Source organism: Trachypithecus francoisi, unplaced genomic scaffold, assembly GCF_009764315.1.
Source record: "Trachypithecus francoisi isolate TF-2019V2 unplaced genomic scaffold, Tfra_2.0 Lachesis_group5, whole genome shotgun sequence".
NCBI lineage: Eukaryota > Metazoa > Chordata > Mammalia > Primates > Cercopithecidae > Trachypithecus > Trachypithecus francoisi.
In genome coordinates this window covers 89,351,241-89,367,627 of record NW_022681470.1, presented here as the reverse complement: position 1 = coordinate 89,367,627, position 16,387 = coordinate 89,351,241, and the positions used below count along the sequence as shown (strand labels likewise).

The window sequence follows — 16,387 nt, the reverse complement described above, 5'->3', positions numbered from 1 at the left end:
AGCTTGCTGCTAGAGGCCCTAAGTCTAGAGAGCAGAAGGAGGAAGGAGGAGAAAAGGGGACACAGGCCAGGCCACAGTATTACTGGTGCCCCTACTCCCAGGGAGGGGGAATTAGGCCATGAATGAGGAGCAGAAATGCCAGAGTAATGACAGACAGAGCCCCAGGCTCTGACCAACCCCCTTCCCCACATTCCCACAGTGCGGATATCTCCCAGACCAAAGAGAAAGACATTAGCAAATCTGCAGCCTCCCTGCCTTCTTGAAAACCACATCTCCACCCTCTTGCCCGCCCCAGGTCCTTGGGCCAGCCTTGTCCTGGTATCCTAGACACGCCTCTGCACGCCTGGCACAAGCTTCCCCTCCTACGTGACCAGCACAGGCCCTGGACTGGGTGGCGGATGCTGAGATAAGGCCAAGGAGGGGAAAACCGCCAAAGCCAGGAAGTTACACAGCCTGGTTCCCCTGGCAACCTAGCCACAGTCACCAAACAGTGCAGGGTGGGGGGTAGGGCCAACTCTTGTTCAGGGCCTCAAGGCCAGGACCAACTTTCTTGCTGGAGAAAATTCTCACCCGAATCTCCTAGGTCACTGCTGCCTAAGGATTATGGGGGAAGCCTGTTTAAATGCAAATTCAAGATACCACCTCCACTACCTCTGCCACAGATTCTCAGTCCATAGGTCTCATAGGTCTAAGTGGAATCTGCATTTCTTTTTTTTTTTCTTTTTCCATTCATTTAACACATTTATTTGTGGAAAGCCTACTCTACCAGGCAGCATGTGGAGGCCCAGCAGGGTATTAAGATAGTCACAGTCTTGCCCATGCAGAGACCACATCCCTCAGTGACCACTGGGCCTGTGTCTCTATGAGCAGACCACGTCACGGAATCTGCATTTCTAACCAACATGCCAGGAGAGTCCAATGCTGGCAGTCTGAGGACGTCACTTAGAGAACAGAACAAGTTTTAAGAAGTTGAGATTCCTTGCAGCAGGGTTAGGAGAAAATACAGGATAGGAGCTGGGGTATCCCACCACCCTGTGTCCACTATAGTCTACAGCCAAACTCATCTCCAGGGGTACACTTGACTTTGGGTATTTTCAACAAGTGAGTGACCAGGAGTCCAGAGACCCAGATTCTAGTGCATACAGAACCAATTCAATACAATGAACTTGGACGGAGCTCCTTCTGGGCCTGACACTATCTGTTCTGAGGCCTGTGAGCCACACAAAGATACATAAGACATGCTTTCTACTCCCGAGAACACTGGGACCCTGGGCAAATCACTTACAGTCTCCAGGCTTAGTTCTTCTGTTCTCTCTAAAGAGTGTAAAACTGCTAAAGCCCTACCAAGAGGAGACAAGCCTCTCGGAATTAACAGATATGCTAATACCTTGAAAGTGCAACTCTCGGTATTGTCCTGACCATTGTGGTAGCTTTTATTGCTGGAGATAAAAGTTGGCTGTCTGAGGAGGGTCCAGAAAGATCAGGGAGACTTGGGGACAGAAACCTCAAGTTGTAGGATCCAGGGGCTGGATCTCAGGTACTCTCCATTAGTTCTCATCTAAAGCTGCCAGATCCTCGCTTGCCTCAGAGGAGTGGCGGCTGCAGAACTGAACTTCCTGCACCTCTTCCCAAACCTGACCTCTTCCTTCCTCCACCGTGGCCCTGGGCCTCCACTCACAGAGAAACAGCAGCTCAAGCCTGTTGTAGGCTGAACAGGCTTGTATTTCTGCTAGCTAGGTTCAACAAGTTACTTTTATTCTCTTAGCTTCAGTTTCCTCACCTATAAAATGGGAGAGAGGCCAGGGGCGGTGGCCCGTGCCTGTAATACCAGCACTTTGGGACGCTGAGGCAGGTGGATCACCTGAGGTCAGGAGTTCGAGACCAGCCTGGCCAACATGGTGAAACCCCTTCTCTACTAAAAATACAAAAATTAGCCAGGCATGGTGGCAGGCACCTGTACTCCCAGCTACTTGGGAGGCTGAGGCAGGGAGAATTGCTTGAACCCGGGAGGCAGAGGTTGCAGTGAGCCGAGATCGCACCACTGAACTCCAGCCTGGGCGACGGAGCAAGACTCCGTCTCAAGGAAAAGGGAAAAAGAAAAAGTTCAGGTCCTGCCAACAGTGATGTGAAACAGTTGACAGTTGATAGTCCCAGTGTCTGAGGAGGTGTTTATATGACCCCTTCAGACCTACCCCCAGTTCCAGTGATGTTGATCTGTCCTTACCTGATCCCTGGTTCTCACCCTGACTCAGGCCTTTTTGCCCTTCCCCACCCCAGGCAGGAAAGAAATAGCCCCTCATCCCACACTGAAACTTGACTTGTGACCACAAAGCCAGGGACTGCTCCTTTTTCCAGAGCACTCCCAGCAACTGGCTCTCCCACTCCCCTGGGTTGATCAGGGGAGATGAGCCCTGAGGTATGCGGCCTCAGCACCCCATGACATCACTACCAGTCACCATCCAGGAATTCATCCAGAGCATTGAGGGGTAGGCAGTAGTCCTCCCACAAAGCCCTATTTGCATTTCTCCAAAGGCACATGTCACAGGTTTTCTGAATTACTGTGGCTTCTGGCCAGTGCGGTGGCTCACACCTGTAATCCCAGCACTTTGAGAGGCCGAGGTGGGTGGATCACTTGAGGTCAGGAGTCTGAGACCAGCCTGGCCAACACGGTGAAACCCCGTCTCTACTAAAAATACAAAAATTAGCTGGGCGTGGTGGCTCACGCCTGTAATCCCAGCCACTGGGGAGGCTGAAGCAGAAGAATTGCTTGAGCCCGGGAGATGGAGGTTGCAGTGAGCCGAGATCACACCACTGTACTCCAGCCTGGCCAACAGAGCAAGACTCTGTCTCAAAAAATAAATAAATAAATATTATGGCTTCTATCTGTGTTGTATCTCCCCTACAGAACTATGCACTCTTTGAGCAAAGAGATCACATATTAATAATCCACATCCTCCATAAAGTCTGACATAAAGCAGGACCTCAATAATTGTTAAATGAATGAATATATGAATGAAAAAAATGAGTGTGTATATGACCATTCCCAGGCAGAACTGCCCATTTTCCTCTGCAAGAAGATGCGATTTGTCCTATTATTGAAGACATTCCTCCTGACCCTTAAGATATTCCAAAGGCTAGTAACCTTCAGAGTCAAGAGAATCATTTTTCCTTGTCTAATCTAAATTTCTCTAGATGCACCTTTGGTGCGTTTTCTTCTAATCTACCTCCCTGGCCACTGGGACTAAAACCCATTTCTTTGCAAGAAGACAGTTATTAATTCACCCTTTTAGCCTTTTCTTCAACAAATTTAATCCCAGGCCCTTTATTGTTCCCTCCCTGGGGTCCTATCATCCAGCTCTTTGCTCGTTCCACTGCTCCTTGGGCCTTCTGCCAAACTCTCAAAGGCCTCCTTCAGCTGTTGAGGCAGGAATGGGACATACTGTTCTCCACAGAGCCATGTACAAACACACAGATGCCTACACACGCAGGACAAACACCTCTCTGCACCCATGATCCCCAATTCTTGGTAAACACATACTCACAGGCAGCCTCCACACAGTCACAGATTCATCTCCTCCCACCTGCACCGCACCCCACCCCCCGGTTCCCAGCCCTAGCCCTGCCAATTCCCACACACCTGAATGCACACTCACAGGCATATGAGTAGGCTGCAGAGAGCTACGCTTGTTACCCACAGGTGAGCCAAACTGGGTGGAGCATCTGAAACCTTCTTCCTTCTCCCCCTGTTCCTCCTCTTCTCTGCCTCCCTTTCCCAACTCTCCTTTCCATTGGCCATCATGGGCCAAGCCGGCTTTTCCTCCACCTCCACAGTGATTTTCCACTTCCAGTCTGAAGGCAAGGAGCAAATGAACCGAAGCTGGCTCCTGCCTCTTCTCCTGTCCTCCTCCCATTCGTTCTTTTCCCCCCAAATCCTCAAATCACCTTCCATTCGTCCAGAGCATGCAATCCACTCTCCAACCTCCTCTCCTCTGTCCGTAGGAAATGCAGCTTCTTGGGTGTTTATTTTTTGGAAATGAATAATCCGGAAGCATTGGAAGTGGACAGATGAGCTGGGCTGTATCTCAGATCTGATGACAGGCTGGGTTGCTAGGCCCTTGGGCTGGCTGGGCACTGTGTTGCCAAGCCAGGGGGCTGAGGAGCATGAGGGTGGTGTCATGCTCACTCATTCATTCAACAAATATTTATCCAGCACCTACAACATGCCAACCACTATTCTACATGAGCAAAACCAACAAAAGCCTGCCTTTGTGTAGTGTACATTCTATAGGTGGGGACAGAAAATAAGTAAAATATATTGGGTGTCAGGTGGTGATAAAAGAAAGCAGGAATGGAGCATGGAGTCCAGGCTGAGAGTGAAGTGTGCAGTTTTAAATGAGGTGATCGGGGAAGATTATGTCTGAACAAAAACCTGACGGAGATAAAGGAGCAAGTGAGGGTGGGACCTGGAAGGAGATTGTTCCAGGCGGCAGGAGCAGCCCTGCAAGTGCAGAGTGTTAGGAGACACCTCTATAGAGAGTTGAACAATGAGAACACATGGACACAGGGAGGGGAACAACACACACCAGGGCCTGTGGTCAGGGAAGGGCTGCGGTGAGGGGAGGGAGAGCATCAGGACAAATAGTTAATGTATGCGGGGCTTAAAACCTAGGTAATGGGTTGATAGGTGCAGCAAACCACCATGGCACACATATACCTAAGTAACAAACCTGCATGTTCAGCACATGTATCCCAGAACTTAAAAAAAAAAAGACAGAAAGAAAGAAAGAGTTGAACAATGAGAACACATGGACACAGGGAGGGAAAGATCATATACCGGGGCCTGTTGAGGGGGTTGGAGACTGGGGGAGGGATAGCGTTAGGAGAAATACCTAATGTAAATGACGAGTTGGTGGGTGCAGCAAACCAACATGGCACATGTATACATATGTAACAAACCTGCACGTTATGCACAGGTACCCTAGAATTTAAAGTATAATAATAATAATAATAATAAAAGAAAGAAAAATGTAAGAAAAATAAAAAAGAGAGAGAGACACCACTGTAGAGAGCCACACAGAATACGTTGTTAGGAGATGGCAAGAAAAGGCAGAATCATACACAAGCTGGTGCCTAGTCTGGGCTCAGGGGCCCAAAGTGGGGTCAGAGATGAGAGAAGCCAAGTTAGGGATGAAATTGTAACCTCAGGTGAGACAAAATGCTAAAAAGCAGACAGACAAACAAGCTGGAAAATGTTGAGATGCCAGTGGAGGCCAGCTCCACAAGGAAGCAACTGACTCTGCAGTTAGATGGATTAAGGGGACACTAAGATTCCTCACAAGGCTTGGGTGGTGGTGGGTACAGCCAGAAGAAAAGTGAGCCCAATGACTGAGCACCTCTCAAATACAGCTGGTGTCACCCTTGAAAATAAGCTGTTCCAGGTAGTGGGGATAGGGCTACTCAAAGCATCTTTGCCTGTGATCAACAGGACAGTGGTGAAGGGCGTGAAACTGCTGGGCATCAGCTCCCTCTCAGCCCAGGGTCCATACACAAATGTTCTACCTTTTATCCCCCACACTTCCATTTCCTGGCACTATGTGCTAGCTTTCCCCATGCAAGTTGCTTTCCAGCGCTCATTTAAGCCTCACGGCAACTTCATGAGGGAGGAATTATCATCTTCAGCTTACAGATGAGGAGCACCGCCCTGCCACCCACCACCACCTCTGTCCCCTAGTCCCTTGACAGCTTCGCTTCTTGCTGAGCCTAGACGTGCACAGGCTCAGCCAGATTCAGAGCCGGGTTGATTGGATGCAAATCCCTGCTTCTCCCTTAATTGCTTTGTGTTCCTTGGCCCTTCTGAGACCAGTATCCTCATCTAAGGACAAAATGGGGAACACATTACAGTAATATCCACCTCCTGGGCATTTGTGAGAATCTTCTGGGAGAAGGCAGTAGTTCTCAGTGCTGGCACTGTGACAAACAAAAGGCATTTCTCAGAGTTGCGAGGCGTGTGGCCAATAATTTATAGCTATAAATAGTTAAACCAGGGAAGGTGGCAAATGGCTTGTTGTTTTAGTATAAATAGCGAATTCAATGTTTTCTCTGCAATGACATCACTCTCCCTCACTAACATTCCACAAAGCCTTCCTGAATGGGAGATAAAGGATCTAATCTCCTGGGAATTTTGCCCATAGGCTGCAGCCTATCTTATCTGTGCCATAGCCTGTGGGAATGCAGCAAGCAAGCAAATAGTCTCTCCCGAGGTATGAGAAAGGCTGGCAAGGCCTCTCTAGGTGGCAAGGGTAAGCGTGGTGTGGGGATAAGGCTGATAGCTATGGCTATGAAGCATTGGCATGGGGCCTGTCCCCTAGTGGGTGCTTCTTGGGAGAGGGAGCCTCAGAGAAGCAGGGTAACAAAAGGGGAGAGAACAAAAGCTCTGGTTACAAACCTGTTTCCCTCAGGTACAGGGCTGTGGCTTTCTCCTCCTAGGGAGACAGAGATACCCTCAAGTAGAAAAGGGGAGAGGGGCAAGGAAGGCCAGGCCCCTGGGTGAGGCTGATGGGGCTGGAACCTAATGTCAGACTGGCCCAGGGTCCCTCAAATTCCCCCTGGGGAGACACAGGATCTGATTGGGAAGCCTTGGGGTAAAGGTAACACCTAGTGGTTAGAAACTATGGGTGGGGCTCCCAGCACTTTGGGAGGCTGTGGTGTTGGCAAGAAAAGGCAGAGCCATGAGGTCAGGCAGATGGCTTGAGGTCAGGGGTTCAAGACCAGCCTGGCCAACATGGTGAAACCCCATCTCTATGAAAAATACAAAAAATAGCCAGGCACGGTGGCTCACACCTGTAATCCCAGCAGTTTGGGAGGCCGAGGCAGGCGGATCACCTGAGGTCGCGAGTTCAAGACCAGCCTGACCAACATGGAGAAACCCCGTCTCTACTAAAAACACAAAAAAATTAGCCAGGCGTGGTGGCACATGCCTATAACCCCAGTTACTCAGGAGGCTGAGGCAGGAGAATCACTTGAACCCAGGAGTCGGAGGTTGCAGTGAGCTGAGATTGCGCCATTGCACTCCAGCCTGGGTGACAAAGCCAGACTCTGTCTCAAAAAAAAAAAAAAAAGGAACGAAAAGAAAAGAAAAAAAGAAACTATGGAACACTCATGCCTCAGTCAAGGATAGGTGCTGGAGACAACCTGACCCAAAATTGATTATCATGGCCCAAGGCCACCCACCTAGAAAGGAAGTTCTGCTGCTAGTCTCTCCCAGGCACTTAGTTCACAGGTGCTTAGGATCAATCAACAAGGCTTCTTCCCTCCAGCCACCACCACCAACTCACTCCTGCTCATTCCCCAGCTTTCCACCTTTCCTCACCACTGCAACCCCCATCCTCAGCCCCTACACGGGTCTGGCCAACTCCAACACAGACCACCTCGCCCCAAGCCTGCCTGAGGGGCCTCTCACCTGGAGATAGCTTCACTTGCCAGGACTCATGGCTGTGCCAGCAGCCAGCCCCACCCTCCTAGTGACTGAGAAGCTGTTCCGGCTGTAGAGGCAGACCCAGCCAAAGGCAGCAGGCAGGATTACCCAATTCCATTGACTAGAAAGGGCCTTACCTCCTTGTGGACACTGCCTACGCAGTCTGCATTCAGCAGTGAGGTCCTGTCCCCTCTCAATTCCAACCTCCCCTCCCCTAAACCAAGTGAGAATGAGGATGGGGAGGAAACTGAAGACAGAGGTTAGCACTGCAACCTCTCATTTCTGCCCTCCTTCCTGCATCACTCACTGCATTTTGTCCAGTATTCCTCCCTTCCCCACAGTGGCACAGTGGCCCCAGACACAGCCAGAGTCCATTCAAAAATGACAAATTCTTTATTTAAATCAACAAACTCATCTTCCTCAAGCCCCAGACCATGGTAGGCAGCCCTCCCTCTCCGTCCCCTCACCCCACCCCTTAGCCACAGTGAAGGGAATGGAAAATGAGAAGCCACGAGGGCCCCTGCCAGGGAAGGCCGCCCCAGATGTGTGGTGAGCACAGTCAGTGCAGCTGTGGCTGGGGCAGCAGCTGCCACAGGCTCCTCCCTATAAATTAAGTTCCTGCAGCCACAGCTGTGGGAGAAGCATATTTGTAGAAGCAAGGCCAGTCCAGCATCAGATGGCAGAGGCAGCATCACTGACTCCCAGCCATGGAATGAATGGAGGGTACAGAGTTCAGAGACAGAATAGGCCAGGGGGAAAGAGGAGAGGCCTGGCAGTCAGGGACTAAGGGCCCTAAATTTTGGTCCCAGGGGAAAAGAGGAGGCCAGTTGGTCCAGTTTTGATGGGTACGGGAAGGGAATGTATTAGTAAGCACAGGGGAGAGGCTGCCAACAGGCACCTCAGAGGTGACAGGACAGGCTGAACCCCCCACCCTGACAGAAGGGAGCTTGAGAGCTCTGGGGCTCTCTGGGAATGTCACTGCTAAAATATATATCTACATATATATTAACCATTCGTGGGAGGGCAGGGGCAAGGCCTGGGGTGGGATCAGAGGATCTGACGTGGCATCCCGTAGCCAGTCATGCCTGCCTGAGATGCCCCGCGGTTGGTGCCCATCTGTAACCCGATCACATTCTTGCCCTCTTGCAGCTGGTTGTCCGAAAAGTTCCGAGGATTCTCCTTGGATTTCCTGGGTGGTAAGGGAGTGGTGGTTAGAGGAGATCACAGGCTGCCCTAGTAAATCCCTTCCCTGGACAGAACACAGGCTTTGCTGTTGGCTCAAGGGCTGGTGCCAGCTCTGCCCTCAAGAGGTGTAAGCTCTCTGAAGCCACTTCCTCATGTTTCCAAAGGGACAGTCACTTGCCATCCCAGAGGGTGTTGTGAGGATTAAGTGAGATGAGGAATTTTCTGAAAGTGCTTTGTAAAGGGCCAGCTGCTACTGAGATTAGTTATTTCCCAGGGACAGGACTGGGCAGAAACGACGCACCTGCTGGACCCTGCGGCTGTCCCAGCAATACTTACTTAGGGAACCAATTGGGATCCCCAGAGAAGAGTCCATCATCCTGCGCTACTGCCAGCCCACCCAGATTCATCAGCGTCCGCTGCACACAGGCCATGTTCTTTCCTGGGAAGGAGAATGGGAATATGTCAGCCTCCACAGTGTTCTAGATGCCAGCATTCCACCTCTATTGCTAAGTCAGCAGGCCTGGCTTCCTAATTACTTTTACTCTTCATTTCCATACCCTTCTCCATTCCAGCCCCCAATATGACCAAGTGTTCCATGGAACACAAAGACACCCCTCTTTCTCTTCAGGGAGCCAGAAAACAGTCCCTTCTCCCCGGTCAAGAGGGCCCAGCCCAATCTCTGGCCTCCTGGATGACAGGACCCAGCCCCTGGCCCTATCCCACCTTCCCAGAGGTCCACAGTTTGGAAGATGTCGGTGGTGTTAATGCCATAGCGCTCAGCTGCTTGCAGGAACTGAGAGATCTGCTCCATCTGCTTGAAGGCCATGGTGGAGGCCTGGATCTTCTTTACTGGGGCCTGCCCCTCCGGGTACAGTGCATTAATGAGCTCACACAGCACCTGGATGAGGACAACAGAGGTGGAAAGGTGAGAATACGCCTACCTACGGCAGCTTAGTGTGCACCACCCTCAGAACCAGAGACCATGAACCAGAGAGTCTCGTGTCTTGCCTGAAGACAGCTTGGACTCTTTCACTAGAGTAAGCCTCACAGTCCTTCTTGCCAGCCTCCTGCCTCCGAGCCCAGAGTGAAAAGCCAGTGTTTAGTCTTTCCTTGCTAATACACCCTCCCACAGTTCTTTCCTTAGAGATATTCTTCCTCAGTGTCACCTCAGCCTTCCACTGCCTGGGAGACACATTCACCCTTACCCTCCACTCCACGGGAAGGGAGGAAAGTACAGGCCCTCTCACATCCTTGACAAAGATCTTCAGGCTGAGGAAGAGGCTGGGATATGTGTGCCCTCAGTCTTCCCCTCTTCAGGTTAAACAATCCCCAGTCCACTGGACCCAGTCCTGCTCTCCCTGCACTTCCAAGCCAGTGGGGCCCAGCTCTCACCGTGCCATCCTTGAGCCAGTTCTGGAAGTTCTCGCGTCCAGGCTGGGGCCGGCCCACATCCTTTCGGCACTGGGTGGTGATCCACTGGATCAGGATCTGCTCCAGATCTGCATCATACTGTTTCTCAATCTTCTGCTGCACCTCCCGGCTCAGGCCATATGCAGGTCCCCTGTTAGCCATTCCAGTGCGTGGTGGTGGCTGCGGGGGAGCTAGGGAGAGGACACACCCGGGCCTTTGGTCAATACCTTGCAGCCTGGAGAGTGGGGAATTCAGGAATTCTGCCTGCAGGGATACATACCATTTCCCCCAGGGTGAGCCCCAAGGATGAGGACCAGAACTGTTAACAAATGCAACCCTGCTCTTTATAGCCCTGGGAAAGAGAATGATTTGGGGAGAAGGGGAGGAATGTGGAACAGCTTGGGAAACTGGTTGGATCTACCCTCCCTCAACCTCTGGGTTTTCTTTGCCTTTTTTTTTTTTTTAAACTCATCGAGGTTGGTGCAAACCACTGGATTTTAACTGAGCACCTGCTATTTCTGCTAGGGATTGTGAAAGAGATAGAAGTCCTTGGTCCTCAAGTGCCCACAGTGCCATCAGGGAGACACAGTGAGTACATATGAACAGGTAAAGATTGTACACAAATACTGAAGTGCACAGTTCAGATCACATGTTGTAGCAGCTGAAAGAAGCAGATGGGCAGAAGCAGCCTAGGAAGGCTTTCTGGAAGAGATAGGCCTGAATAGGTCCTTAGGGATTTCAGCAAGCAAAATGAATTTCCTACGAGAAACCAGGCAATAAAAACAAATTCTACTTTCCCTTCTAGGAGCTATGATAGGCAGAATCATAGCCCCCCAAAAGTTGTCCATGACGTAATTCCCAGAACCTGTGGATATGTTACCTTGTATGACAAAAAGGGACTTTGTGGATGTGATTAAGATCTCGAGATGGAGAGATTATCCTGGATCATCCAAATGAGCCCAGTGTAATCACAAGGGTCCTTACTAACTGAAAGTGAGAGACAGGTGAGTCAGAGTGGGAGAAGTAACAACAACAACAAAAATGGAAGCAGAAGTTGGAGTCACACAGGGCCATGAACCAAGCAATGCAGGTGGCCTCCAGAAGCCAGAAAAGGGAAGGAAATGGATTCGCCCCAAGACCCCCAGAAGGAACACAGCCCTGCCAACACCTGCATTTTAGCCAGTGAGACCCCTGTTGAAGTCTGTAGAACTGTAAGATGCTGTATTTGTGTTCCTTTAAATCACTAAGCTTGTAGCAATTTGTTACAGCAGAAATAGGAAACTAATACAGGAGCTCTGGGTGATATTTTTGGGGAAACCTGGGAAGAGAAGGCAAGATGGGGAAATACACAGGAGGGTTTCTTTAACTTCATTGGAGGACCTTGATTAGCAAGAACTGGGTGCTTTCCCGATCAATGGCCTGAGTTGGCCAACCTCACTGTGGCAGTGTGTTCCCAACCAACACTCACCACCTGGGTCTGACACTCTGAGGCCGAGCAAGACTGGGGCATGCTACGGATGCCAAGGGGAGCCAAGAACCGAGAACGGTCCCCATTTTCTGTCCCACCCCTACCCTGGTTTGGCTTTTCTCTCTTCTCGGAAACAGAGCTAGCTGTCAGGCTGCTCATTAAAGGGGACCCCCAGGGCAGGCATCTGCATTCAAGGGGAGGAAAGAGAGCCACCCCTTCTTTTTTTTTTTTTTTTTGAGACGGAGTCTCGCTCTGTCGCCCGGACTGGAGTGCAGTGGCCGGATCTCAGCTCACTGCAAGCTCCGCCTCCCGGGTTCCCGCCATTCTCCTGCCTCAGCCTCCCGAGTAGCTGGGACTACAGGCGCCGCCACCTCGCCCGGCTAGTTTTTTGTATTTTATTTTTAGTAGAGACGGGGTTTCACAGTGTTAGCCAGGATGGTCTCGATCTCCTGACCTCGTGATCCGCCCGTCTCGGCCTCCCAAAGTGCTGGGATTACAGGCTTGAGCCACCGCGCCCGGCCGAGAGCCACCCCTTCTAACCACATCTGGCTCCAGGCCAGGTTGGCCTTCAGGGATGAAGTCACTCTGGCTCCCCCTCTCCCACACATCCAGGTTAAACAATCCCACCACTCCCGCTCAGTGGGCCTCAGGACTCTGCGAAATACAAGTGGACCAGCCTGCCTCAAACCCTCAACCCCTCTCAGCTGCAGAGGCTGTGTCTCAGGCCAGTCCCTCCTGTCCCGACTCCAACATGGCTGCTTATCGAGCTGCCCATTTCCGGCAGATCCTCCCCTAAATCAGTTATTTTTAAACCTCATTAAGAGCAACCCGCCCCCTCCACTTCCCCCAGCCCGAAAGCTGGGCCAGATAAATGTCAGTCTGGGCCTCGACCCACAGCACCAGGCACACACACCATCAGCTGGGGGAAGGCAGGAGGGGTGGAGTGGCTGAGTTCTGAGGAGAAAGCAAGACAAGCATTCCCACCCTCCCCAGCGGCCACTCCGCCACAGAAACCTCTAACCTCTGATGCACAGGGGATTGGCTGGAAGACAGGTAGGAGGAGGAAGGGGCTAAGAGCTACTACCACCAGCAAGCCCCCTTTCCGCAGCCCAGTTCCCGACCTCTCTACTGGAACCTCTCTCCCCGAGGCTCGGGGATCACCATGGCACAGGTAAACAAAGGGCAGGAGAATGATTAACCTAGACACTGGGGTTAAGAGCAGAGAGAATGGCCTGAAGCCAGACCCTTCCAGTGCCCCCCAATCCCCAAGGCAGGACAAACTTGGCCTCCCAGACCCACCACTGGGTGGAAAGCGGATGCTGAGGGACCCCCTCCACCGCCCAACTCTGGGGCCTGGACACAGCTGACAGGGTAGCGGCCTCCAGCTGCAGTGTATCTGCTCCACTCTGGGGCCATTGCCCTCAAGCTCTGAGGTGCCAGAGCCATAGGGCGGAGTCCTGAGAAGGGGCAGTTCCAACCAGGCCAGGCCTGGCCAGCAGCTGTTTCTCCTCCCCACCCCCACAGGCAGGCAGGAGCTGATGGGCTGCGGCTGCTGGAGCTGGGAAGGCCCACCCTAGGGACACCCAGGGGACCTGCCCCTGCCCTCCCATAAAGAAAACAGTAAGCAAGTTGCCTACCAGGGTGAGAAGAGATGCCCAGCTGGAAGACAGGTGTGGGGGACCCCCAGAGCTGGGGACCCCAAGGGAAGGTGATAGCTGAACAACCTGGGGGATAGCCTGGCAGCGAGCAACCTAAACCCTAGCGCTACTCCAGCTGTGAGAACAACCCTCACCCTCACCCTCACCCTGGAGTTACATACAACAGGCGGGAAACGGGGAGGGGCCACGCAAGGCACTCGGCCCCACCCAGACCCTAGGCTGGAAGCTTACCTCACCAAAGCCAAAGCCAAAGCCAAAGAAAAGGCGGACATGGGTGGGGGCGGGGAGGACTTCAGCGTTCTTGGCTAGAGTGTTTAATTGGAAGACAAAGGGACTCTCCATCCACCGTGCAGATGGGACACAGGAGAACTTCCCAACTCAGATTTGGGGCAGGGACTGTTCTCAAAGAGCAGCACAAGAAGGGCACCAGCCGACAGAGCGAGGTACCACAAGCAGCAGCAAGGATGGGGGGGCGGCCCACAATTAAGGGAACCACCGTAGGGCAGCCCCTCACCACCCAGAGTCAGGAGCAGAAGAGAAAGCTGAGGCTACACAAACAGGAAGCTCCAAGGCTTGCGTGGGAGGAGGGGATGAGGTGGGGGCCGTTGCCATGGCTTCCGTATACCAAACAGTGTTGGAGGCTGGGTGGGGGCTCCCGGCAGAAACACCCTCTCGACACAGACATTGAGGTGAGGAGGCTGTGAGCACGGGAGCAGAAGTGGGATCGTCCCAGCAGTGCTCGGGTGTAACCAGGTGCAAGGGATTCCTCCAGGAGGCAGCTATAGTGGGGATGAACAGCATGTGGGGGGAAGATAGGAAATTACCCCTGTTGGGGTGAAGAAGCGGACTCAGGAAGTAGTCGTTCAGGAGAAGAAATCCCCTGGGAAGGGAAAGTGTTCTGAGCTAGAGAACCCACAGCTGAAAATTCTGGAAGGAGAAGGGATGGAATGAAGAAAGGATTGGGGCCAATCCCGGGGTGGGGGGCAGGGGCAGAGGCCTTGGGGTGAGGGAGGGAGTTGCGGTTGGACAAAACCTATTTGTTGGATCTGGAATGGTAGGGTCCTACTGGACCCACCCTGCCTTGGCCTCCTCTGCAGTTTTAGGTCTGCCCCTTGCAGTAGGGAGGAGAAACTGGGAGGGGGCTGGAGATAGAGAGCCATCGCTGTCTGGTGCTTTGGAGTCAAAGAGAACACTGGGGGACCCCCGTCCCAGCCCCAGGTCTTCTACATCGGATCCCACACTCCATCCCCACTCTCACCCCGTTTCTCTCTGCCCCACAGATACCAACTGCTCACAGAACTCCCAAGACACCGGCTCCAGGTAGCCCCAGGAGGCCCAGGGCGCGGGGGTAGCGGGGGGAGACGGCAGTCCACTTCCGGTCCTGCAGGTCCGGCCTCCCAGCCGCCACCCCCACAACCACACCCTGGGCCGTTACAGCACATGAGTCACCCACCGCCCTCCCGCCGTTGGGGTGACGCAGTGGTCTGGGCAGCCCGCCCGCCCGCCTGCGGCCACCACCGGGTTTCCCAGCAGCAGGGGGCACCCGGTGGGGGCAGCGGCGCTCGGGCTGAGGTAAAAGCAGCCACCACCACCCCCACAACCTCACACAGACAGGGCACCCCAGGGCGCAGTCAGGGCTGCAGCACCCAGACCCCCGAGGTCGGGGGACCGTCACAGAGATGACTGGAGGTTCACAGAAGGTCACTGTGCGACCCATGCGGAGTCCTCTAGCCCCAGCTCGTGACCTCGAGTCCCCAGAATAGCAAGCTAGCTGGAACAGGAATGAAAAGGGCGGCCTCGGGGACTCAGAGGGCACGCAGTGCCCACACGTGCTCCTGGAACCAGGAAGTGAAGGGTCGCGCGGGAAAGCCCAGGAGCACGAGCTGGCCCAGGGCCGGCGCCACGACCCGGGGTCACTCGGGGCCAGCCAGCTAATGTCCGACGCCCTTTTTTCCCCTCGCCCCAATGAGGACTCGGCGATGGAGCCCGCGGGTGGAGCTCAGTCCCTGAGTCCCTGCTCCGGACGGACGGATGCCCTGTCTATGCATGGGCTAACCTCGCCTGACCTCATCGTCCAACAATGTCGGGTCAGGGCTTGGGGACAGGACCTGACAGCACGGGACGGGGTAAAGTAGTCACCGGAACCTTGCCTGGTGCCAGCCCTTGATCCCCGAGCTCGCTGGAGCAAGTCAAAAGCGCTGGCTTCTTGGTTTCTACAGACCACGCACATCCCCCCGACCCCCGTCCCTGCGACCTGCTCACCTTTCAAGCGGGCTGGAGAGCGCACTCACTCAAGGCAAGGGCTGCAGCTGCAAGTGGTGCGCCCTGCCCAGCCGGGGGTTTTCTGGAGGGTCCCGCCTCAGACGGGGCGGACCCGGGGCGGGGCAAGGGCCAAGAAGGTTTAAAGGCGCCGCAGCGCAGAAGGCGGGAGGACTGCTTGGGACAGAGGGACAGTTGACCAGAGCAAGGGTTAAAGGTTCGGGGAGTCTGGACCTACGAAGGCAGCTGCAGTGGTCTCCACCCGTGAGAACCTCAGCCTCCACCGGGAGCCCGTAGGCTTGTGCCGCAATAGGAAACTTTCTGCCTAGAAAGTTAGCTGAAGACTGTGGGCGTGTTTATGTGGGAAGAAGCCTCCTAGTTTAGAGGCTGGCAAGGTAAATGGAGGCACAGGAAGGCCTTTCCCCGACCCCAGCTGACTAGTGTGTGACAGGACTGGGACTTGCAGGCCGGGACAGCACCCCCACGTGATCTTGCTCATCTCTTACCTCAAGCCTGGGCAGGGACTAACAGTGAGGTCACTCTCTGCCCAGGGCCCTAGGGGCGTGTTCGGTGTTGGGACCCAGGGTTCAGACCTGACTTCTCCCTGCCTTTCATCTCCTTTTCTATGACCTGGTATCTCTTCCTAAATCCTGGAGGGATCACAGCGGGAGACCTCAGCGGGAGGAGGCTGGCCAGGGTTCTTTTGTCTCTGAGGGTGGAGGACAGCACAGTTCAGGGATGGAGAGAAAGCCCCCCACCCTTTCAGGCTTCAGTTGAACAGTATCACCCTGGGTGGAGTTCTTCACACGTTAGAGCCCTCCCTTGAACCTGAGATTCCAGGATGTCAATATCCAGTCCCATCCAACCTTTCTATTCTCTGTACCCTCCCCAAGTCCTACACAGCCCTATATTCCAGTCCCACTGATTGTCAAG

The 16,387-nt window shown here is 53.4% G+C and overlaps 1 protein-coding gene across 2 annotated transcripts; it reads right to left on the bottom strand.

The window, feature by feature from the left end:
- Positions 1-7,844: 7,844 nt before the first annotated feature.
- TAGLN2 (transgelin 2) lies at positions 7,845-15,607 on the bottom strand. Of its 2 annotated transcripts, none has more exons than XM_033195622.1 (5): positions 15,458-15,607; positions 10,052-10,260; positions 9,383-9,557; positions 8,996-9,098; positions 7,845-8,663 (listed from the first exon to the last, which is right to left on the bottom strand). In XM_033195622.1, exons 2-5 carry the CDS (start codon positions 10,229-10,231, stop codon positions 8,522-8,524), a joined length of 600 nt encoding a protein of 199 aa, XP_033051513.1. In that variant the 5' UTR covers positions 10,232-10,260; positions 15,458-15,607; the 3' UTR covers positions 7,845-8,521. The 2 variants fall into 2 exon arrangements, with proteins under 2 accessions (XP_033051513.1, XP_033051514.1); XM_033195623.1 differs by lacking the exon at positions 15,458-15,607 and adding an exon at positions 13,175-13,755.
- Positions 15,608-16,387: the final 780 nt, after the last annotated feature.